Genomic DNA, 26020 nt, shown 5'->3' with positions numbered 1-26020 from the left:
TTAAGCAGTGTCACCATTAAGATAGCACTGGTCCCAATGGGAGTAAAAAAAATTGTAAAAAATAATTGGGTGGATTTTTCTTGTCATTTTTCACAAGAATACACACACACCAATTAGCTGAAATGCGACCACAGTGGTCTGCACATGTCCCCCACTCACCCTTCATCCAGGCAGCACACAGAGCAGGTTACCAGGTCAAGGTCACGGCGTGCACCTCTGGGTGCAAACAGGCTGTTGCTGGGGGTGAAGCACCCCATGAACCAGGCTGAACTCCCGGGATTTGGTGCCTGAGCTGCGGCGGACCAGCGAGGGAAGTCCAGTGAAAGGAGCGAGAAAACAAAAGCTAAGAACATGTCTGATCCGGACAGAAGGCCGCGGGAGGAGCAGGAGCTCAGGAGGAGAGCAGCAGGACGCACAGACTGAGAGGAGAGGAGGAGAGGAGGAGAGGAAGAGGAGGAGAGGTGCAATGACTGTGCTCAGGTGAGAACAGAGAACACTGTATGCTAATGAAAGGACCAGAAAGAGTGTGACAGGAAGCTGGCATCAAAAACTCCTTAAAATGACGCGCAAGGTAATGTGCTGCAAAAAAGTAGTCCTGCAAAAAGTAGTCCATGCTAAGTTACGTGTGCATATTTTGTCTTTACTCGTGCAGAAATAAATACAAAATAAATCTGCATATGCCCAAACCATTATTCTCCTTTTTTTATCCAGTTTTGGTGACATGTGTTGTCTCTTAAATTCTCCATTTCGTGAAGAAGAAAAAAACACAATAGGCCTACATAAATACCAATAAGGAGTAGGCTATTATCTGAGTGGAAATGGGGGATTTAAAAAGAAAAAGTGTCCTCTCACAAAGTCAGTGAAGAAAAGCACAACACATAGGCTACAGGGAAATGTAGATTCTGCATTCAACACATACTAATGTAGGATCTGTGGGGAAATGCTACTTATGGGGAAAGTAAATGCCTTTACACGCGATGTATCCATAAAAACGGGAACCTGTGTTGATAAAAACGGAATATATATTTCATTTTACATTATGTCTCTATCCTTAATACACATTTATAATATAATAGTATTTTACCGTTTTATTTGAGAAACTGTAAACAGGACAGTGACCTGCTGCGCGTTCACATGTTTCAGGTGGACCTCAAATATATTATATTTTTCACGGAGCCCATTTGGAGCCGGTTGGAAAACTTTAGGGACAGAGACTGATCATGAACAAAACTACATCTGGAGTCTTCATATTTTATTATATTAAGATGAATATGGTGCTGAAGTAGCCTATTCTCTTTAAGGGGAAACATCTTGAACAAAAGGAGCTGCAGTGGAAAATATGGATCTTTTTCACCATTTCCTTTTATTCTGAGTCTGAAATATTTTTTTCTGACGAGTGAAAGGGCAATGGGATGAAATATAAAGCAACCAAGCTTCAACTGTGTGTATGAGTGTCTTAAATTGTCCCTATGTTCCTTTACTAGTCGCCACTTATTTGCTTTTTTAGATAAATCTTCAAGGCTGTCTCTTTGAAACTGGAGATATAATAACATCTCACAAACAGGGATGTTTTTTTTCACTTGTTTAGGTAAGAGTGTCAGCTCCAGCTCTTGATATGTGTTGCAGTGTGTAGAGAGAATTGCCACAACACATCGAAACCAGTGAAAGTGTCTCCTCTGAGTGCCCTGTTAGCTCTTTAGTGGAAGCTCACTCACCGTGCAGCTAACTCCACCGCTCCACCTTAAAACATCTCTTCCGGGTTCCAGACCTCCCCTTTAAGAGAGTTTCCCCCCTCTCTTTACAGCCAGCAGGGGGCGCTGTCAGACTGCAGAACCTCCACGAGCTGCCTGCAGCACAGAGGGGCACAGCGGGGGGAATCAACACATTTTCTCTGTCCATTTTTTATCCGGAATACGCGCATATTTTTGGCGAATTCGTTTCGTCTCTCCACGCAGGGACTCTTCGACGTTTTTTACACCATATACACACCCACAAAACACAATATGTGACCAGAGAAACACAAAAAATCGTATTTGATTTCCAAAAAAACATTCAATACCATGATTTTATTGATGATTTATTATTTATTCAATTAGCTATTTGAACACAAAGCTGTTATAGAAAGCAGGAATAGGAGTGAATCCTGTTTGACGGCCATATAGGACATATTATATTTAAACCATTAATTAATTTGAAGTTAATACATAGCCTAATGTTTTATTTGCTGCACGACCCACCGGAGCCCATTGAAGCCCCCCCTCCCCTGGATGTTCCCAGAGCACACTGGAGCATTTTCTATCCGAACACTAAACATGAATATGTGGCGCTGCCGTCGTGACGCTGCGTAAAACCCTCCCCGGGCCTTTGAGCTCCTATCACCGGCTTCATTCGTTAAAGGAGTGCCGTGTTTACACCGTGTGTGCGCCATGACACAATAAACTAATGATTAAATCAACGAAATGTTTGAAAAGAAGCTGCTGGATGAGCGTTACGGCGCTGCGTAACGGAGAGTCGCCACTACCGAGGACACCGACTCTTTTAGGTGACATAAAAATAGATATTATATAATAAATACCTAGAGTCATAAGGGGGTGTTATAAAAGCAGGGACTAAGTGGAGGAAAAGCAGCACATCTAATCAGTTTGGTTTACATTTTAGTAATTTTCTAAGCGTTTTTTTTTTGGAAAGGAAAATGAAAGAAGGGTTTGGACTACATTTTGATTTACAGTATAAAATAGGTAGATTAAACTGAATAAATAAATAAGTTGCTCATTTGATCCGCGGATGGAGCTCATATTTGACCCATCGTTTTATTCCACATGCAGAGCAAAGTTATACTCAGCTGAGAATAAATTAGTATTTTTTAACTATTTTTTTCCTGTCTTCTGGAGGAATTGTAACCCCAAACTCGAGGTTCTTGAGCTTTCTTGCCGAAGTCTTTCTACAAATTGAAATATATGAAGTTGGCTACCTTCATTTTTAAAGATGAAAAGGTCGGATCTCCCTCAACTACATCAAATTCTCCATACAGTTGCTAGAATATGTTCTCTTCTAAATTTATTTTAGTCGTTATGAGGCAGTGGTTTGGTGAACATGTTCCAATATATTTGTATTTTCCGAGAGTCAAAAATAAATACAACACACATGAATCCTTCTGACAAAACCAAACTTACTTTACAGGGATGAACATATAATTTCTCTCAATTTAAATCATGAGTGTATCGTTTTTGATGCTAAAAAGCTCCATGTTTGATCTTCATTGTGCTCTAAGTAAAGCTTTCTTAATGTGAGTATATACTGACCCCTCTCATTTCACTTTGTGATATTTTTTTAGTAGAGAGGCTAAATGCTGCATCATGTTGCCAAAACACGATTGACTCAAGAGTGGGCAGTCATGGCAGCGAGTTTAACCTCAATCCTCAATAAATAAATAAAACAAAAATGACAGAGGAAATGAAAACATGCTTTTCTTAAAAGGCTGTTTCCATATATATTAGTTCCATGAATAAATTGTTGTCTAAACAGCTAGTTCAGTTTTATTACACGCCTCATATTTTTCGGTATACTAGCATTACACTAGGCTACATTTTTTATTTTGTGTGATATGCATAAATATATATTTCATCTGAATATTTGATGGACACTTAATGGAAGACATTAAATCCTATGTCCAATGATGCTTCATGTTAGTTCATAAATTAATCAACTTATCATCCAATCAGCTGCATTAAGTGGACAAAAGCTCCTCAGCAGTGTGTGTGTGTGTGTGTGTGTGTGTGTGTGTGTGTGTGTGTGTGTGTGTGTGTGTGTGTGTGTGTGTGTGTGTGTGTGTGTGTGTGTGTGTGTGTGTGTGTGTGTGTGTGTGTGTGTGTGTGTGTGTGTGTGTGTGTGTGTGTGTGTGTGTGTGGCCAACCCTTCTACCTGAGTCTTTGTGCACAGAGCTTGTTAGAGAGCCCTTATTCAATGCGAGAGTCCACGAAGGGGGCCTGGAAAATACAAGGTAAATGTGGAGAGTCATTATAAACCAGTCTTAGCAGAATTAAAGTCAGTGAAGAAAAGTGAAAATAACCAAAGAATTGTGACATGTTATTTAGTAATGGGTAATTAGCAGCAGGTCAATAAGCACATGCATTGATGGGTATTAACACACATTATATCCTATAACTTATAAAGCACAAGTGGGACAGCCTTTTAATAAAGTTTGAGTCCTCTTTTCTTTAACCTTTAAGTGAAACATGCTTATTTAAAAGCTGTTTTGACAGCCTCAGTCGCTGGGGGGAGGAGAGGCAGCTCTGCAGGCTCACATTTCACTCCAAACAGCCTCAATCAGGCCAAATTATTAACGAGGATCCACTGTAACATGCAGATCTTATCAGAGCCGGATCACCAGGGGCAATCTGCTGTGTGCGACAACAACGTCTGCAGAGTTTCATAGGATATTATGCAACATATAGCACGACAACAGTGGAACATGAAGAACACATGTATGTTGTAAAGGAACACGAGGAAATAAACACAACAATATCAGAATAATAATAACACATCTACAAAATATGGTTAGGTCACTATAAACCAGTATGGAAAATTTCACTCAAGTTTTGTACTTTAATACAAATGTAAGCTACTTGTAATACTTTTTACTTCAACTCCATTACATGTCAGGGGGAAGTGTTGTAAATGTTTTTCTTCCCTTCATGTATTTTAGGACTTTAGCTGCTACTAACGACAATCTGGAACAAACTACCCAAAGCATGCACGTCTGCAGAAACTCTTACTATTTTTAAATCGAGACTGAAAACATATCTCTTTGCCGCTGCTTTTAATTGAGCTGCTCATATTCGCACTACAGTATGCCATTTAAACATATACTGTATACCTGTGGTGTTTATTTTATTATTTTATTATCTTTGCTTTTTAATGCCTGTTGTAAAATGCCATTATATAATGTGTTTTTACTGTATTTATTCCTAAAAAGTCTTTTAATTTGTTTTGTAAAGCACTTTGAATTTGCGTGCTGAAAAGTGCTATATAAATAAACTTGCCTTGCCTTACTAACTTTTCAGATTCAGATTCAAAAACAAAATACAGTGCCTCTTTATAAGGTCAATTAAACCACCCAATAGTACAAAACTGCATAGAATTCTGTACGTTTTTTACTACAAATATAATAATAACTATATATTTTAATGCAAGCGCCCATTGGTAATATTTCAACTTTTATATTTTAAGTATTTACTTACTTTTATTTTACACTTTGCATGCAGGACTTTTTAATTGTAGTATACTTTTCTTAAGTATACATTCTCAATACTTTTAATAATATAATATAAACTGAAAAGCAAGCATATAGGCATGTGAAAATACACTCTTCATGCAAATAAAAATGAAATTATAAAGGTAATATTATTGCAAACTTCACATAATGGCCTCATTTTTAATTTAAAAAGCAATAAAGAATAAAGTCTTTACACTTTTATCCTAACAGACTTACATTAAGTGCATTCAACTATGAAGATACAAACCTAGCAAGAATCCTGCAAGTAAATCAGCTTCAAATAAGCAAAACAATTGTAAGTGCTATACGTATAGAAGTGAGAATTGTTTTTATTTGTATTTACTGCCCAAGGTGCAGTCAGAATACAATTTAAAATAACTTAAAAGTGATTAATTGTGGTCTTAATAAAGAGTTGTTTACCACTCTTCTGGCTCTCCCCTTTGTCCCACATCCTGAATACCTGAAACTTGTCTGAAACATTATCTGGTGAAGGCCCAGACAACCCCCCCAAAAAAGAGTCCTATTATATTTCTCACCCTTCCAATTTAAGGAACTCAACTTAAAGAGGAGAAGAAAGGGAAGCTCATCCGCTCGAATTTGGTTTTGACAGCTCTCGTCTCCTGCCTGCCTGCGTGCCCTGCAGCAAGGCAATATCTCTGAGTGATGTTTGACGTAGAACTGAGGAGAGAAAAAGAATGCATGAGAACACTGTTAGAACGTTTAAAATATATGATTGTTCATCATATGAGCGTGATTATTACTATTTTATGTGTTAATAATTGAAGTTATGGGTTTTTGATGTCCCTGTGTCAGCGGTGGAGGAGGTTCCCTGTCTTTTATCCCCAAATCCACCCTGGGCTCCGGGTCCTAACTCCCTGGTATGAGGGGCCAAAGGTCACCGCTGCTTGTGGCCCTGTTCAAATCCCCCTGTAGTGTGTAATGTCCTCAACTGATCTGTGGCTTTATAAAGGGAACCAGTGTCCAGATATTAGTTTTCAGGCCGTGGAACATTTCAATCTGCTGAAATAAAGGATGAGCACACAGGAGATTTATTCTGTCCTCTCTGGTTGTTTTCTAAAGGAAAGCATTTAAAGCAGCTTAGACTCAAATAGACGTTAAAATGTGCATAAAAGGGTAATTTCAGTTTAATTCCTAAGAGTTGTTTTTCCACTTTTTTTATGGAAATGCAAAATACCCTTCTATGGAAAGTTCTTCAACATATTTTGGATGCACATCTAAGTAGGGTAAACTATTTCAGAGCAAATGCATCGGGAAAACTTGGTTCTATGGCAGCTAATATTAAATTGTGGATTACAGTTTTTCTCGATTGCTAACACACATTTGTTTTTTAATTGCTCAGTTTCTCAGAACACTAAACACAATTCACAAAACCACACACCCAAAGTGCAAAACACCTCATTTCTCCTGCTAAATGAAGAACTGCACTCAAAACTACATAAACACTTACCAAATGCAAACTTTTGCACCAAATATAACACTTCATTCATAATACTAGATGGTTTGACCACCCAATACACACTGCTGAGCATAATCTAAAGCACTTTCATCTGTTATGGGCTATGCTCTGTACATAGAGGGTTCTGCAGAGAAAGTTGCTTGAGTTTACAGAAATACAGTAAATTAAGAAATACAAATGAGTTGTTGAAAAAAATCATATTTTATTCAAAAATAACATTGTGCATCTCAGCACATAGTTACTATGCTTCGGATCTCTCTAAGTGTGATGGCATTGTTTGCCAAAACTCAGTTTGTAACTTCTGCTTCCTGTGCCTCATTGAAAACCCTTAGCGTTCCACCTGCACCTCTTTGTTTCTCAGTCCTTCAGATAAACAACAAAGATATAGTGGTTGGTCAGTGTCTGTGTTGCATAACAGTAAGTTTACCACAGTACATTGTGCAGGATGTGTGTACAGTTATAGTATGCAACATGCCAACAATTCAATTACAGTAATGAAGTAAATACGTTTCACACAACAGATATAAGCACTGATATATCATGAATTAGGCAGAGCTACTGGTAACTAACCTGTTTTCAAGTGTCCGGATTACAGAGGCAACAGTACATCGGCTTAGATTAGGCTGAACCCTCTGTCCAGCCTCTCTCATCGTCACACCATGGTTGATAACATTTCATTTCATTAGAGAGTATTCTTCTTTGTCCACGTCCTCTCCCTCCAGCTCTACCTCTCATTCTTCCTCCTCTCACTCTCACCCCACCTCTTCCTCCTCCTCTCACTCTCAGCCCAGCTCTTCTTCTTCCTCTTGCTCCCATGTTGGCTTCCATTGTTGCTGTAAGAAAGTACTACCTGTGGTCTTTTTATAGTGCTAACATCCTGATTGATGAGCCAACAATGATGCATTCAGGTGTTTGGTCAGGTGGAACGTGTTTCTTGATAATTGGTCCATGTGTGAGGCATTTTGAATATCAGTGTTTTAAACCAGCTAACACGTGGCTTTATGTCAGATTCCTGTGTCTTACGTGGAGGAACGTGTGCAGTGGTTGCAAAAAGTGCCATGTTGATTTGCAAATTGTGTGAAAGCTGAAAATGTGTTTAGAGTTTTGGAGATTTGAGCTGAAGTTTTGCTCTTTGAGTGTCAGTTAAAAATAATTGTGCTTTATGTATAATTTTAGTGTGTTAGCAATCAAGAAAAACTGTAATCTGAAGATGTGGTGCCGTGTGTGTGTGTGTGTGTGTATGTGTATGTGTATGTGTGTGTGTGTGTGTGTGTGTGTGTGTGTGTGTGTGTGTGTGTGTGTGTGTGTCTGTGTGTGTGTGTGTGTGTGTGTGTAAGGGATTTAGTTTAAAGGCAAAGAGTGTATTTGTATTTCTATTAAATGCATTTTTAAATAGTGCTCCTAAGGACAGCTTGATTTAAATTATACTGCTTGTTGTAAAGAAAATAATGAAATTAATTCATTGTGAAAATAATTTAGGACGGTAATAATAATGGGTTAAGGGTGGCTGTTGAAACATGCTCATACATGCACATGTTCAATCATTCATGTAATGGGATTAGGGTATTTGAAGAAGAAAAAAGAAAACGAAAATGTATTTAAAAAATGTTGTGTCAAATGTGGGTCACTGAAATATAAAACCACATCCATGGTTACATTTTGTTTGGTTTAATTGCATGGAGCTGTTTGAGTTATGGATGTGTGTTTAACTAAAGACAACATTTTTCTACTTTGAAATAAACCTAAGTTTGTTTTAGTGCAGTTTTTCCATCTTTAATAAAACACCTTTTTGCACAAATCACCTACTAATGGAGCCTAAATTAGCTTCTCATGTAATAAATATGTTGGTCTATAAAGGATCCTCTAAAACTGTTGAATATTTCATAAGGGAATAAAGCTCGGATGGGTGTCTTTAACCCAACGTGGACCAACAGGAGACAGGGCGTAGACCTGTTGCACATAGTTTGACATCAGAAACTATTAATACTGAAAACATGCAGGACAGCAGCCTGAATGAGAGGAGGGGTAACCTCCCGGTGCTTCTGGTTCCTCCACCCGGTGCTCATGGTTCCTCCTCCCGGTGCTTCTGGTTCCTCCTCCCGGTGCTTCTGGTTCCTCCACCCGGCTCAGAGCCTCGGTGCCCGGCCTGCAACGGGCTTGTTGATCACTGATTGAATTGTATGTTGTGAGTTGCTGCAGCCTGCATGTTGCATTCAACATTAGGCTACATCTGGCTCTGTCCGGCCCACAGAAAAGCCTTTACAAATGGAGTTGAGCTCCATGACCGAGCAGAAGCCCTCTGGTGCTCGCTGGTTTTCCCCTTCCCCTTCCTCTTCCTCCTCCTCCTGCTCCTCCTCCTCCTCCTGCTCCCCCACCAGACATCAGCTCCCTGGGTCTGATAAACGTGTTTTAAGCTCTGTGGGGTCAGTAATTAACGCTAGATCCTTTGAATTTAATTGCAGGCTGGGAAATATCACGTCAGTAAACATATCCTCACCACGTGATCAGACATTTTAATTTGAAGGGTGTAAAAATGTATGAATAATACAAAATAAAAAAATGGAAGAAATAGGCTTTTATCATACAACCCATATCATTTATAATAATATTAGGTGTTTTGCTGCGTTACCAGATTTTTGGAGTCATATTGTTTTGATAATAAAGTTTGATTGACAGATCATTCCATTTAGTGACACAAACATAGCAAATAAATAACAAACAATAAGTAAAAAAAGTTAAAAGAAAAGAGAAACCGAGAAAAAAAACTACACCTGAAATGTACTGCCGTTTAATAAATACAGTTAAAGCATGTGTTGTTGTTTAAATTGCATTGACAAACTTACCATATCGTACTGAATATACTTTTGTTGTTTGGGTGTGATTTTAAGAAGGAGAAGTTGCAGCAGCAGAGTTTTCCTCTCCTCTCCACACAGGCCGCCATCCCTCCCTCTGACCCCGGGTCTGAGCAGGGGAAGCCGGGTAAACTCCAGCAGAGGCTCCGCTGCTTCCCCCGCTGCTTCCTCCTCATGTTAGGCGACGATGGAGGCTGCAATGAAACACATGACTTCAGTGGAAATGGTACTGAATGTGTGGGAATGTCACGTATTGTAATGTGCAGGGAGTCAAACTTCGGGAGTCAACCAGATTATTTTTTTAAAACGTACATTTTATTCATGCTTTGCTTTGTCTCCAGACTTGAGTAACCGCATAATTATATTAATATTATAATGTCATAAGCCCTTGACCTTTGCTCTACTTATTTTTGAATGCATGGAGGTCTGACACGTTTAGCCGCATTGATTGATTGCCAGTCAACACTAAACATGCTAAAAGTAACATGTACAGGCTGTAAATACAGAAGTTGGAGGGTATTTTGTTAAAAAAAATTACATTTTGAATTAAAAAAAGCTCGATAGTTTGTCTTCAATGGCCTCTCTCTATAAATTAAACGTCCTTAATTCGACTATTTTTAAAGTCACACCACTGTTAAAGCATGAAAGTGTTATAGCTCATTCCAATAGCAAGCAGAGAGGAATATGGGAGTTGGGACGTTTTAGATTTAATTGTCCATTTAATCACACGGTTTCTCAGATGTAGTGCATATATTAACGTTAAAGCACAGCAGCGTATAGAGGAACCATTAGTTTAAAGCCTCTTCTCCTGGGGAAACTTTGTTTTTTACCTCACACAGAAGCTCTGCTCTGTTCAGTCACACTCACGTGGACACCGCGGCACTTACACTCCGCGTGGTGTTTCACTTAATTATAAGAGTATGCTTTTATTTTTGAAATTATACAAATTAATTTCAATAAATGTCGCCCCTTCTTTAGCATCAAACAGTCGACTGAGTATCGTTAAAGTCCCTTATACATGAATACACTCCTTTTGGTGTTGCACATGGTTTTACGCACTACATTGTATGACCTGTCCTGCAGCTATTACATCATAAGAAAAAGTTCAGAAATAATTTGACAATTTATTAAATTCATTCTGATTTAGCAGCTTGACATTTCCTTGATTTTATAAATATAGGAGTTTATTTTTCATTTTAAATTGGTGTTGCAAATTTATCCACAGCATGTCAGCCAGCAGCTTACAGGCTGAAAAACAAAACGTGTGCTTGCGAATGTGCAGATTTCACCCTGACCTGCGAGGAAGTTTGAGAAGTTTGTGCAACATATTGTATCATGCAGGGAGCAGATTTCCAGGGCTCTTCTGCTCCATGAGAACCACAAATACACAAAAGCACTGAAAGAAAAAACAGCCATTAAAGCCTTCAGTAAGGCACACATTTTTAAACAAATTCTCCTCTTGTTTATTAATATGTTACGTCAAAGATATTATGAGCCAGAGAGTGACCTTGTATGAAAGGCTGAGTGACGCACAGATCCTTCACAGTTGAGAGATTACACATAAAAACGTCCTGACAGCATTTATCGGTCTCCGTATATGATTGTCTCAAAGATCAATGCAAAGTGCTGACCTTAACGCGGCATGTGTCTGTCAGCATTACCCATAACTTCGTTTTCCACTCAGCCACAAATATCATTGAGCTCTTTAGAAAACCCTTTTATTTTATTGTATTTCGAGTAAATTGCGTTAAGGCGTGTTTTGTTCTTTTTTCCTCCTTTTGTTATTCTATAGGAGTTACAGTCTACTGGTTTCCAATCCGCACTGGAATTTAACCCTGAAACGCCAGCAGCAGTAAGGCTGTGCTCCCTGTTGGCCCCTGTAGGCTCCGTGCCGGGGCCAGACAGCATGCCAGCCCCGGCTCCCCTTATCAACCCCGGGGCTTTGGCCTGGACCATACACCGCAGAGTCCCATTAATCAGGGAAACATCACGTCAAACATGGCAGACTGAGCGAGGAGCTCAAAGCTTCACAAAAGTTGCATTGCGCACAATAACGTGAATAGCCTTTGGGCAAGGTTGTAGCTTTATCCCTGTGTGTACAACCAGGTACCTATAGCTGTGAATTCATATTATTTTATTGTATTTTATCCACTGTGGTATCAATACTCTGCTCCTTGCTTTCCCTTTCATATTGTAGTTTTGCTGCAAGACTATACTCCGATTTTAACCCTTTTTCCCATAGTGCAAAAAAGTGGATTTTGGGCAACCAGTCTTGCCAACATTATTTTTTCTGTAATTTGACAGGTTAGTTTAAATGAATTGTAAATATATTTATACTGACAAATGTATTCGTATTTATATATCTGTATTTTGATGTTTTTTATTGTTAGTGTGATACTAGGAAATGTGTAATGTTGGTTTATTGTGTGTACCTGCTTTAAACTATCTGGCATATAACATCTCTTCTCTTTTTGAGATTATTGTATTTTTATGCATGGTCCCAATTGTTGAATAAACCCATATAATCCTATTTAGGAATAACGTTGTTTTACTCCAAGCTGCCTGCAAATGCATGCTACAATAATGTTTTTTTTACGAGTTGCACAGATCTAAAGGTCATTTTATGGAGCTTTCTCTCTGCTTCACGTATTAAAACGAGGAGGCGTGCACCTCCTCATGTGCAGTGGTTGGAAATGCTGCATGCGTAAATGTCTGCGGTTTGCCTCTTGTTATTATTGCAGGCTCCGCAGGCCTACTTCTTCCCTCACACACCCCTTAAAACACGGAGGGATTCCCTCTCTGCTGCAAGAGTTCAACCAGAGATACTGGAGCATGTTTGAGGGGCATTTAGCATCTGCATTAAGTTCTATTGTTGGTTTAAACTGCCCACAATGTGGATAAGCACTGCTTGGGATCTATTTTCTTTTAAATCTAAACCCCGTTTGCCTCAGGACAAACTCTTATCTGTTATTTAATTGAAGAATGGATACACCTAATTTCCCTAAACGCCTTTTAACATTTACACAATGACTCGTGTTACAGCGTAAATGGAAAGGCGGAGGGCATTTAATGGCGAAATACTGCAACATAAAACAATGATGAAAAGCAGCTCCAAAATCAAAGATAAAAAAGAAAGGGGAACCCCCATAAAATAAAGTTTAAAAATCACTTTGTTTTCATAACCCTCTCCCAATGCAAACCCCAGGCCAATTCCTCCATCATTAAATCTGTTAACCCCCCCTGGAAAAAACCCACACGTGATGGTCCTAAAGAAAGACAGAGTCTGATAATTACACTCAGTCGCGTTTAATGAATGCTTCATAATAATAATAAAAAAGAAAAGAGAGGGAAAGTGCTTCAGAAATCCACCGTTCAAGTTTCCATTTCGAGTGCAGTTGTTCTATATAATATTCACAACAACAACAACAAATCAATATACAAGAAACCCCAGGAAAAAGTCACAAAAATAAATATTCAGCTTCATATAAACAACCAGTGACTTCAAACTCCATGTCAAAAAGCTGACCTCAAGTATCAAAAATGAGTGAACGAGGAGAAGGAGGGGGAGGAGGGGGGGTGCACGCTGCAATTGTTTACATTGATAGCGTCACTGTCAGAGAGCTATTTGTCTTAACGGTGGAAAGGCCCTCCCAACAGGCCATTACCACCACCTCCGTCCCTCGGCCGCGCATTGTGCGTAGGCCGGTGCGACAGAGGGGGGGGGGGGGCGCCTGCATGCTCTGGGTGAGGCTATTCCTCTTCTCCCTGTGCCGTGCAGCCTATGCTTTTGACATGCGGATTAAAGGTTGAAAGCTCTTGCAACACAGCACCCTCTCAACCCCCTCCGTTTTACTGCAAGCCTGCTCAGTTTGTGTCAGAAACAGCCAGTTTTACGCGCTGGGGATAAAAGTTCAAGTTTGAAAATCTCTCTCATGGCTGCAGAGTTAATCACGTGGTTAAACATATGCATCCACGCTGATTCAGGCAAACTCACTTTTTTTTTTTAACAATCACCCATTTTCTACAATCCTCTGAATGAATGCAGCGTGTGAGGGGCTGACATCATCCAGGCTTTGGGTTTGTTGTGGTGTGGCTCGCCATAAGCTGGGCCTCTCTTTGTCGCAGACTGAAAGCCTGCCAATTAGCAGACCTGTACTGCCATTAAAAACACACATTTACTTAAAATACCTGCATGTAGGTGCAGCTTCAGTCACTGGATTCACTTCCTGTGTGTGAAGTCTGTAATGAATTAAAGGGGGTAAATCAATCAGGGATACTACATTCACTGAGCGGCCATATTCCAAAGGCTACATTAAAGATAATGAGATGGTGATGTTCGACATATAAAGAGAGCAGTATTTTAAAACTGATTGTATTTTGGGTGTCAAATAATAGGAAATAATTGGCGTTTTTCCAGCTTAGATCGAGACAATTAACTTCAGCTGCAAAGAGAATAATGAACAACAGTGGCTTCACGGAAATTAGCATATTATTAAATTCTTTTTTTTTTAAATCAGAAAACCAGAATGGCATGGTTAGATATTCAAATATCAGTCAAGTTAATGCAGTTTGGCCTTTGTGTGTAGATCCAAATGATTTATTTAAGTTCTCTCAGACATCATTTCACAGGCTAGTCAGAAAGCTAAAACCAAGACCCCCCTACAGTATCAAAGTGCCTTTAAGCCTATCTCTTGTGCTTTGTCGCATTGTTTCAGAGTAGCCAGAGCTAGAAGGTGTTTCACGCTGTTTTTGGTGCTGTTACCCCCCCCCATATGGACTGCTAAATCACATCCCATCCACTGCCTAGCTTGGATATTGGCATACTGTCTGTTTAGCTTTACATTAGTCCTGCATAGAGGAAAATACAGACTGGTTTTGCACCATGAGGGACATGCATCAAGTCCATGGTGGGAGCTGACGTGCTATGATGAAGGTCTCTCTCTTTTTGATTGTCTGTACATAAGGCCTGTGTTGTGTCTGGGCCTGCGTCTGTGCACTGTCACACATTTGCAAACCAGGAAATACTCAGCAGAAAGAAAACCTGAAAGACTGAAAACCATCAAGCACTCTAGGAAAAGGAAAAAAAAGAAACACAACCAGCAAGAATACACTCCTGCCAAATCTAATAAAGGCTTTTCTGTGAGCATAATAAGATAGATATTACTGAACCAATTTTTTAATAATTCTCTGAAATGTGGGGCATTGTGGTCAGCATGTCATGAAAGAAAACAGCTTTGACATATACAATTACCAGGTGGCACAGAATGGGAAACCCTGATTTTTTTTTTTGATTTACCAACTAGCCCTCAGTCCCAGCTATAGATTAGCCTCATTTCAAGGAGTGCTTTTTCTTTTTTTAAAACATTTCCTTTAAGCACACACCTTGGCACCATACAATCCAACAGGTCGAGCATAGAAAAAGCGAAGAAGAAAGAGTCAAGTAGAAACATATTGCTTAGGATTGAAAGCTTATTTCAAACAGTTTTTTTAAGCGTAAATCCACGAGCAGTGTCTCACAGTCCTGTGGGCGTTTTCTGAGGCTCCAAAAAGGGTTTTTTTTCTCGATCAAACTTCAAAACAAAGCGGAATGTAAACCCATTCACAGAAAATTGGCTGCACACCGGTAAAGTTGCGAGTGGTGAGCTCACGGAGAGGTTGTCGATGGTGAAGGCTATTGTTTTTAAACCCCTGCTCAGTATTTCCTAGTCCTCTGAGCGGGTGGGGGAGGGAGAATCTGTCCGCCTGGCTGCCACCTCCACACGGGGTGGGACGGAGGGGGAGGCCCGGCGCCCCTCGGCGACTTAAGGGAGTAAGCAGGGCACAAATCCCCGTCGCTGCCAACAACCAGCGACGGCGGGGAGGGGAAATGTGCCATCAGGCTGAAAAGCATTTTAGCAGGCGATGCTACAGTGCTGCGTTTGCGTCTGCTCGGTACATCCTCCGTGGATACTTCCTCTGGACGCGAAGAGGACGACGAAGAAGAGGAGGAAGAGGAAGAGGCAGCTTGGTTGACCCTGTGTTTTGTTTGCGTCCTGGAAACTCGAGGTTTTTTCCCCCCCAGCACCGGAGCCCTGCAGGTTTTGTTCCCCTCCTCAATACACGGGGAGCTCCTGCATTCCTGAGGGCTGCAGGGGGACCTGGGGGCCACATCAGGGCTCTTCGCTGTGGCTTTAATCCCGAAATAGCCCCCATTTTTTAGGGGATACTGCCCATTGCTCTCTGTCTTATCTCCTTTGCATTTGACTGCCTGGCTCTGGTATTCATATTCATCACAGCTTTCCTCCACTTTAACTTTCACATTGTGGAGGTTGAAGGGGGGTGTCCTGCCGCGGTCCGGGCGGGGGGCCGCGGACACAGAGAGCTCCTCTGGCTCGGTTTTTATTCTCTTCAGCGGAGGGGACAGTTTCAGTCTGCTGGGCTTCGCCTCCCTTTTCTCGGTGCATCTGGGGCGCTTGGTGTATCTCTCCTGGTCACACTGAAGTGTTCTGCGTGAGGGGGGGGGAATCCGGTTGTGTCCCGGTGAATAAGGGTCCACACTGTTTGGATCAGACTCAAAAGCGTTCCCCTTTTTGTACTCGAATAAAAAGCTCTCTCCCATGAGACTTGAGTTAAATCTTGGCGGCTGTAAAGGTCCAAAGTCTTTTCTAGCTTCACTGCAGTTAAACTCACATTTCTTCTGTCTCCTGTCCCCTGGTTGTGACGCGGAAACGTGGCCCAGTGACCGGTGTGGTTTCTCTTGGTGCTGGTTGTAGTGAAACGTGGGCTGCAGGACCAGAGGGGCTTTACCGGTGCTGACACTTTTGGAGACAGAGCCAACCCGGGCCCGTCTGAACCGGATGCTCTGCACCGAAACCCGGCTGGAAACAGAGCTGGAGTCGGACTGAGAGGAGCTCTCCTCTTCATCCGAGCTGACCTCTGAACTCTCTGACTGCGTGTCATCTTCATCCTCCTCTTCCTCCTCTTCCTCGGAGCTCCCGGAGTTGCTGGTGCTGGAGAAGCCGGACCCAAAGTCCGAGTCGGCCCGGTCTGAGTAGGTACTGGACTCGGTGTCGCTGCTGTAGCTCTCCGGGAAACCGGGCTCGTTGTGGTGGTGGTGATGATGATGATGGTGGTGGTGATGATGGTGAGGTCTGGGGTCCAGAAAGAGATCCGGACCGAGGTGGAAAGCACCGAAAGAAGTCCCGTGGCTGGATTTGGGTTGCACGAGCAGCACCGGCGGTACGTGTTGTTGCGCGTTTCTGCTCCTGCCCCCCTCGCGCCTCCTCTTCCTTTTGTGAAGTAGGTCGCCGGCTGAGCGCGAGAGCCTGGACTGAGCAGCTATGGCGGACTGAAGCACTACCGGCTGCCGGAAAAACGCTTGCCTTTGGCTCAGAGTGACCCGGTTCCCTGCTGTTTTCGCTGTTTCATAGTTTTTAAAGTGTTTGTGACCGGACTTAGTCGCCGAGCGGTACTCCCGTCCGTTCGTTTTCTGGTAAAACTGAGGTAGTTTGGAGTCGGTGAGGCAGGGGAGTCAGCTCCTTCCTCCTGCTCGTTTTGTTGAGAGGTGTCTCCGGGACACCGTGCAAACTGAACCAAACTTTCTCCTTCCATAGCTCGGTGTCTGCACGCCCCTGGGACGCGTCCTCAGCCCCGGGGGAGCACGCAGCTTTCGCTTTCCTTTTGTTGGACTTTAACACCCGCTCCGTCTTGCAGGAGAAATACAGAGCCTCCACGTCCTCCCGCGATATGAGCGTGCATTTCGCGGCGTGGAAAGCTATAGAGTTAATCGCTTTGAGCCTCCGCAGCTCCTCCAGGTCGCAGTGGTGCTTCTTCACATTCAGGTGGTCCATGCGCTTGTGCACCGTGGTCCGGGGGATGTTCTGCAGAAGGTCGGTGAATACCTGAGACAAAGCAAACATTTGCTTGCCTTGGATGAGCAGGTATCCCAATCTCACTCCTTGCATTTCCTCAAAGCCACACTCCAGGTCTCCCATGTTTTATGTATCCAATATTAATCCATGCAGTCTCAGTATGCTATGGATTTACCGGTGAATGGCACAGAGCTCATCCTGCTCATACCTTTAATCCACACTGCTGCGTCATGAAATGCAAACTTTGACATTAAATGGAGCTGCCGGTGTATGTGACAGCATCCACCCGTCGCCTCTTGCCCCGGTCCGGCATGGTGGAGGAATGCGACGGATACGTCCACCAAGCCGGGGCTGCTGCTACCTGCCTCTGCCGGCTCCACTCCCCTCTGGTCGGCAGCAGGACGAGGGGTAGGTGTACACCACTGCCTCAGCCAGAGGGATAAAATAGCGAGAAGAGAGAGAGAGAGAGAGAGGGAGGGAGGGAGTTGTGAGGGTGGAGGGGAGGGAGAAAGAGAGAGAGAGAGAAAAAGAATAAGAGCTAAAAATGCAGCTGCTATTCTGGCTGCTGGTCGAGCCACAAATAAAATGACAGAGAGGGGAGGTGCACCGGTCTGGAGACACCTTCATCAATTAATGCCCTCCGAGTCGACGCCCATTGGACGCGGCTGACAGGTGATGCAATAAAAATGGATATCCCATCCCCACCCCCTCACACACCCCACCGTCACAATAGTTTGCCCAAATTCTTCACTGTTGGAGAAAATAAAGTAAATTCATATTTCCAGCTGCTAAACCAGAATAGGTTTATATGAGTCTGCAGAATGTCACGATAAGACTGGAATGCATTAAGTGCTGTTCACTTTTAGTCAAAATGCATGCAGGAGTATGCAATCGATAGTGTGCTGCTGAACTGACTCCACAGTGATGTGTGTTAACGCAGCGCAGCTTAAACAAAGACATTTGCTTTTTACACTTGCAGAGCTGCTTTTCCACATTTTGCCTGACCACGGCTCTACGTGTCTGCTTCTGTTGGCTCGGGCTTTTCGTCCATATGATTTTCTTCCTCGATGCTTGACTAAGTGACCCACACTTTTCCTATAATATTTATTCTGTGAGGGCCTATATTAATGCGTCTGTTTTACCTTACTACATCGGCATTTTCAACCTTTTCCCTTTCAGTGTGTGCGTCTCTGTTCCTCCCTGTGTGTGTTTGCATTAATTTGAAATGTGCTCACCAGGGTGTTACAACGTTCATATAGCCTATGTATAGTGTGTAGTTAATTGCTATAATTGGAGATAAAAAAATGTGCCTTATTGTCAAACACTAGAAATTATATTCAGGCGAGTTTAGTGGACTCGTGCTACACCGAAAAATCCCAGTTAGATTGTAGCGTGGTGAAACAACGGGAGCAGTGATTGGACAGTAAAAGTGCAGAGTCAGGGTTGCTTTTCCCACAAAGATTTTCAAGAAAATAGGTTAAGGCATTAAACAATGTGATTAAGATTTCATAGTCAAAAATAGGTTTAACCAGACAAGAATTATAACATATTAAAACATATAGGTTATACGTTAATAATAGTATAATCAACAAGTAGCTTTTCATAACAGGGGGAACAGGAACACGCACGCTTTGTGTGGATTAATGCACAAAGATCACTTTAGTTATAGGACCTGATTTGGTGTAATATTGTGTACACATTTTAACATTTCTTCTGTGAATACGTGCATATTGCATGTGCACGCCGAGGACACCACACACACACAACGCAATGACTTTTCGCCTAATATACACACAAGGATATGCGCGCACACACACGCATAATCATAAAGAAAGACGCACACTTTGAGCCACGTACGCGCGTGCACCACACATACACGCACATACACACATTAAAAGCTAATTGTCTGAATTACCGGTATAGGCCTTATGAAACAGTTTTGACCGGCCATTGTGTTTCACCCTGAGACACATTTTCCCATCACTCCCTGCGTTATTATGTTGCGTCTTTGTTATCTATAAAACACGTGAATCCCTTGTGGCCCGTTCCTCACGCGCAGTGCAGTGCGTGCTGGGGCCAGACTCAAGACTGGGCACGCTCATTCCCACAATGTTAAGCCTATTTGCTTATTTACAGAGCATTCACTGTACGTTGAATGGCAGCGATGTTAGCTCGGTGTTACATCAAACATCGTGTTATACACGTAGGCGTTCTTATTATAGCTCCTTGTTAAACCTCTGGATATTTTTGGACAGTTTCCATAAAATACACGCACACTGTTGGACGGTAGAGCATCACTAACGCTGGGGTCAAGGGATTACAGCGAATATAAAATAAAAATAAGGAGAACAGTAAGGGAATTAATCTGGGCATACACAGCCTATACGTATTCGTGCGTATTTGGATGATTAGTGTCAGAGTGTTGCACATTGAAATGTCAGACCAAATATGGATTAAGCTTCTCTGTGGGCCAAATATTTTCTGCTTTTAAAAAATCAAGTGGCATAGTATAGCATTAATGGATAATTTACATGTATGAATATAGAAGCCTGATAGATCTCCTTGTGTGACATTTCACTGCATAAGCCTCAGAAAGCTGTTGCGTTTACTTGTGACATTACGCTCAGTTGAATCATGGATCTCTGTGCGTTAGTAGCCTTCGCCTACATGTGCAGCTATCAGTTGTCTGCCCAATCACTTCACCAAACTCCAGGTCGACTCAACTCCCATGATACATCTGACCTGCATTCTGGTTGCTGTAAATACAGGAACCTGCAGCAGCAAGGCTCGCTCATTTCCGTGCAGATCCTGGATGACAGCATGAACACAGGGCCATGCGGAGCCTCACGGATGCAGCGAAGTGATGTGAGAGGAGGGGCAGTTTGTGGAGGTCCGGATCCCCGGGGGAATAACACCGATCCTGGAGCCACGGTGCACTGTTCCCTGCCTGGAGAGACAGGGAGAGACAGACACGTCCTGACCCCTGCATGTCTTTCCTTTCTTGAAACCTGAGTTAGTTTTTATTGGTTGACTAAATACGTTCTTAGTTTTTAAGCCCTCTCTCTAGACGATTCAACCATACCTGACCTAAATCTGTCCACATCTAAACGGAGGAGTTCAATTGAATATATTTGTCATATAACATACATAACAAACACTCCTTGTCACAAATTATAAAGCTTGCACAGCAGTTGTAAGGCTTCAGTTTTACGTGTGTGAGGTGACGTCACTGCAGCGCGGATCGATCAGCAACAACTTTTCACACTTCAGTCACAAAGCTCTACACCAGTGCTATTATGAGCAACCGTACACACTCTCAAAATTATAACAATTTATCAAACTTATAATCAATTAATTTCCCAACGTTCTATTATAACTCCTACACACACATTCATACACATTCACACACGCACACCAACACACGCTGATCTGAACAGCAGCAGTCTGCTTAAAGCAATTGTGAATGTGAGTTATCCATAAAACTCCATTACATATAAATAAAATATATTACTATAATATATCATTATTTTAAATCATAATACATTTTATAAACACCATCTCTTTTTTTATATATATATTTGTATTCTTAAATAATAAAATAATTATCAGAGCAAGACAAAGTAAAAGGTATTTAAAATAAAATCGTTATTTGTACTGTTTGTATCAGGTAGGATTTTCCAAACCTCTGCCAGTGACGCCATGATTTGTGTTTTTAAATCAGCTCTCCGTTTACCTGCAGGTCTGAATTGAGGACCATCTCAAACCTGCTAAAACGATAATATAATATTGCTATAATTGCTGAATATAAATAACCTGGTGCATGTGTACACACTGGAGTATTTCCAATTAGGACCGGGGACTCTTTTGTCATGCAGATTTGAGATGCACCAGATGCCACAGGGCAGTTTCTGCAGCCTCTGCGCCGGGATGTGGAGGGGAGGAAGCAGAGCGAGTGGCCGAGAGAGAGCCCTCAAACACGGGGGAGGTTTCTCTCAACAGCCGGCAGTGAGCTGGTGGTGGTGGGGGGGAAATGCTCGAGAAGTCCTGCACTTTAGACTCATTAGAGAAGGACATTATAAGCTGTTCCTGCCTGTGAGTTACACTGCGGGAGAATCACTAAAAATCACTTTAACCTGCAGGATGTCAACCTGGTCTCACAAAAATACGTGACGACATGACTACGTGGTGGAGACACACAATGTTACAATTACGTAATGCAGTGTAATGAGGTCGTGGACATTTCACGTATTTTCTTTAGTTTAAATGGGAGTCAATTAAACCTGGATTCATTTAAAGAACATCCATGATGCATAGTTTAATTCAAACTTAAATGAATATAACGTCTAGTTTTTATTTTAAAAAGGCCAACACATGGCAAATGTTTACTTCTTGCTTTATACTTCTTTAATTTGTCAGAGACTGATTACGGTAAGGAGTCGGACACACACGCACACACACACACACGACCAATGCTCCGGGGTTTTGCGCAGTGTAACCAACATTTTAACACGATTTAAATAGTTTGAAACTTCAATGCTGGAGAAGGAACACACAAAATGTCTCCAGCACTCTTTAAATACTAAATGACGTATTTGCTTTAAGTTTTACAGGCTTGCAAAAATATATATAAAGTCCTCACACTTCATACAATCCCGGACGAGGTTTATGTAACCTATTAAAATGGTTGAATATCATATATTTTATATAAACTCACTGGGCATAAAATCTTTTTGGAATAGGCTTCAAACTCTTTTCTAGAACACTCGTGTTGCTCCAAGTCATTTGCTTTGCGTCGAGTTTTATGGGGACACTTGGTCAAGGAGGCGCAGGCACTTGTAAGAGCATAGACTTTTTATGACACAAACCCACTGCCCCATGCCAAAACAATGAATTCCTCCCACCCCCCGGAGAATGTGATTTTACATGCAATCCGAGCCTGAAGTGTGTGCGGACAGTGGTGGGGGAGGGCTCTCTTCACCTTTCACCCCTCCGTGTTGGGACTGTTTTTTTCCAGGGCCCCTGTGCTACTCACCGACCAGAGAGGACACCGTGCGTAAATACGAATGCCTCTGAATGTGGTGTGGAAAAGAAAAGACGCATTATAGCTCCTGAATGTAAAGGGTTCACTCGGCTTCTCGGGTCATTTCAGTGTTTGCAACCTATGTTTTTTTTCCAAGCTTCACGAAGCAGCAACATTTCTATTGGAATAGCGATTAACAAATACTTGGTCCAAGCGCTCCCAACACAGGAACTACAATCATTTGATACAGATGGGAATGCACATGGTCTGTCACAACCATTTCATAGCCTACTATAGATATTACATGTACTATAAAGTGCAATAAACCACAAGAAAGACACACAGAATCAGACCATACTATGTCCACACAAGACAGATTTAAAACAGAACAGAAAAACACATAAGGTATCCATAAAGTGATATAAAACCTATAATTACTGCCTAAATGAATATGTATATTCCACTGTCAATATGTATAGATTTGACTTTTTAGTTCTGTTTTATTTTCAATTTTGAGTTGTTTAATTTTCTACTCTTTCATTTTCACATTATGTGCAATGCCTTGTTTACAAAAGTCCCAAATTGGGATCAATAAAGTAAATCTTACCCTATGTTGTCTTATCAAGCTTTACTACATTTAATGATGCATTTATAGGGGCTGCGGAATTATCGGAACTAAAACGGACTGTTTTAAAGCAACCGAGAGTTGGGAAAAATGTGGATGAAAAGATAGAAATTGAATCCATCACACACATGAAAAGCTGAAAAACCGGCACGCTGCTAACTCACTGCTTTGTCTCTGAAACACTGTTTTCATTGTTTCAATCTAAAGAATAATAGTTGGACTAAATGCATATGCTAGGATAGCTTGTGTAAAACCTGATCAAATATGTCACACAGCATACATTTTCTTTGACTTAACGTAAACAATGTTATGCTGTTTATTTTGCCACGCCAGGCTACTTACATTCTACATGACAAAAAAACAAAACATTCCTCATTGATGAATTGAAAACAGCATATGGCATCTGTTTGAGAATACAAATGCTTTAAAATAAAAGTGCTATACTTAGCTGTCAGTAGTCATTTGTTGAAGCTTATGAGCTAAGTCTGTGAAAACATTCCTCGCAGACTGCTTTGGTTTTCTGCACAGTTTCCCTGTAATGCATGCACACACACACTTCAGTATGAAACTTAAAAGAACAACATTTAGATTGTATTACTGGTTTGATGTTTCTGAACAGCATTCCTTACTCTTTCTAAGAATGTATACATGTGAAGAAAACACAGTAGCCTTTAAAAAGATGGAGTTAGGAAGCAAATAAGGAGCTGTAACCATTTGGCAAAACAAATAACCTGCAGGTAAGTGTTTCCAATATGTGTGTGTGCAATGGCTTCAACACAATACCATTTCAGATGCAGAAATCTGTGGGTGTGGGGTTGCTTTTCACAGTGCTCTTTCCTCCCAGCGTATTTTACACGTTCCCCATCCTGCACAGAGAGACCACAAAACTTCCCTCAGCCGGAGCAAACAGGCAGGACCCAAACACAGGACTTTTTAAAACTCAAGTGCTGTGAAGTCACATTTCTGACAATTAAACATAGACCCAAAGAGGACAAAGAAAAGCATGAGTGACTGAATGTCAAGCATACTACAGGAAAGCTAATTAAACTCTCTATCTAAAGGCTCACAAACTGCCAAATCAATTGACCAAATTTGAAATACTATAATCAAATGTTTTTCAAGGATGTTATCTCAGTCTTAGGTTTAATTGCAAGTCTCCACAAAATACAGGCTAAATGTTTAAGTCAGTGGCCTATGACATACATCCTGCTCTGCATCGTGGAAAAGTGGTGCCCGGTTCTTCAGTCTGTTAAATGTTAATTATATATTTTATGTGGCATGAGAAAACTGCTAAGCACAGTACAGCTAATTTAGTCAAACAGTTCAAGGCCTGTAGCAAAAACACTGATGCAGGAGATTTAGAAATCTTCATCCAAATACTAACTTCATACACAATTTGAGCAATAAATCTATACTTCATACTGCCATAATAATATAATACTTTAAATGATAAGTATTCTGAGTGCTATATGTAGTTTGAGGTCACACATATGGGTTTGAAGCAGCGTCAGTCGGACTCAGAGAAAGCTCTTCACTGACACACAGAGGAACACATGATTCGCTCAGACTTTGACTTAATCAAGTGCAAGTTGTAAAAATCATTTGCCATTTTCAGTGTTTCAGTAGCTATATGGGCCCCTCCACAACCGCTGCCCCCTCCTTCGCCTCCCTTTGTTCTCTCCAGCTCTAATAGGTTTTCCCCTGCCACACACAATTCACTTTTTTCCCTTTTCCCCAGCTCCCCATCCCTCCCACTACCCCTTTTAGTGCAGTGCCCAGTGTCGACTGGAGCATTTGAGCAATTTGAAATTAAAGCAAACAATGGGCAGGCACTCCCAGGGACCTCTCGCTCACCATATTACATGGAGGACGCTCGTGTGCTCTTGCGCATTATTGGCAAGTCATTACGTTTCTCTGGAAACCAAGAGCGGGAGCTCGCTCTGAGGAATCGGTGATGCAAGCAGCAGCTGAGTGCTTGGAATAGCGCGTGTGTGTGTGTGTTGTGGAGCATCCTTGGCAACAGCATGGGGATGCTGTCAAAACAAAACTGTATATTGACATGTCTGATAAGCAGCCTGATATAGGATTCTCAAAGCCCATTTAGTTAAAGGTATTTATTATTACAATAAAAAGCATTTCAAATTCTGTCTCAAGTCTCCCAGCTCTACGCTCAGCAGGCCCACACCATCTTATTCTTAATCATTATTTCTCAATAGCATGGTGCACCAGTTATAAATGTCATTTTTTTACCCAGTTACATTACATTACATGTTAGACGCTTTTATCCAAAGCGACTTCCATACTCAATACTGTGGGCAATCCCCACAGGAGCAATTTGGGGTGAAGTGTCTCAGGGACACAACGACATGCTGACTGCAGTGGGGTTTGAACCTGTGCCCCCCTGATCCGAACACCAACGCACCAGCGCACTGCGCCACAGCCTCCGAGTTATTGTCATCTATTAGTTAGCAAGATAAGTGACTAGGATGTATGTGTAGAAATATAAACAAACATGACATCTGTAAAACATCCTGCATTACAGCTTGAACGTTAATTATTAAGCCTCTATCATAACTATATCAACGAGTAATATAGTGACATGACAGTTATCAAAGTAGAACCTCACAGAAACAAGTAAAGTAAATCATGAATAAAACAAAATTCAAACAGAAATGGAAAACCAGCAGCTTTCCAGAATATAGTGCCATCACTCGATATGTTGGTTTATTAATGTTTTCCGTGTGTGTGAACACACCAGGTCTGCAACTACTAATGAAACCAATTATTTTCTTTATTGATTATTCTGCCAACCAATTAATCAATTAATGATTTAGTCAATAAAATCAGTCAATTGCAGTGAGGCCAACCTTATTTATTTAAAATGTTATATACAATTAAATATGCGTTAAATGTTTTCCGAC

At 41.4% G+C, this 26020-nt stretch overlaps 2 protein-coding genes across 2 annotated transcripts in view; both read right to left on the bottom strand.

The window, feature by feature from the left end:
• Nucleotides 1-353, bottom strand: part of LOC117483930 (polycystic kidney disease 1 like 1) — a 52343-nt gene extending 51990 nt beyond the window's left edge. Inside the window, exon 1 of the mRNA XM_034132273.1 lies at nt 160-353. Within this exon, the coding sequence (XP_033988164.1) occupies nt 160-353 (194 nt within the window). The remainder of the gene's footprint in view (nt 1-159) is intronic.
• Nucleotides 354-12892: 12539 nt separating this feature from the next.
• On the bottom strand, nt 12893-18112 carry skida1 (SKI/DACH domain containing 1). Its single transcript, XM_034132219.1, is given in 2 exon segments — nt 12893-17111; nt 17113-18112. Coding segments are annotated over 2 exon segments (2280 nt in total). The 5' UTR covers nt 17578-18112; the 3' UTR covers nt 12893-15296.
• Nucleotides 18113-26020: the final 7908 nt, after the last annotated feature.

Source organism: Trematomus bernacchii, unplaced genomic scaffold (genome assembly GCF_902827165.1).
Source record: "Trematomus bernacchii unplaced genomic scaffold, fTreBer1.1, whole genome shotgun sequence".
NCBI lineage: Eukaryota > Metazoa > Chordata > Actinopteri > Perciformes > Nototheniidae > Trematomus > Trematomus bernacchii.
The sequence above is the reverse complement of the archived record's forward strand: the minus strand, read 5'-3'. Positions and strand labels throughout refer to the sequence as shown.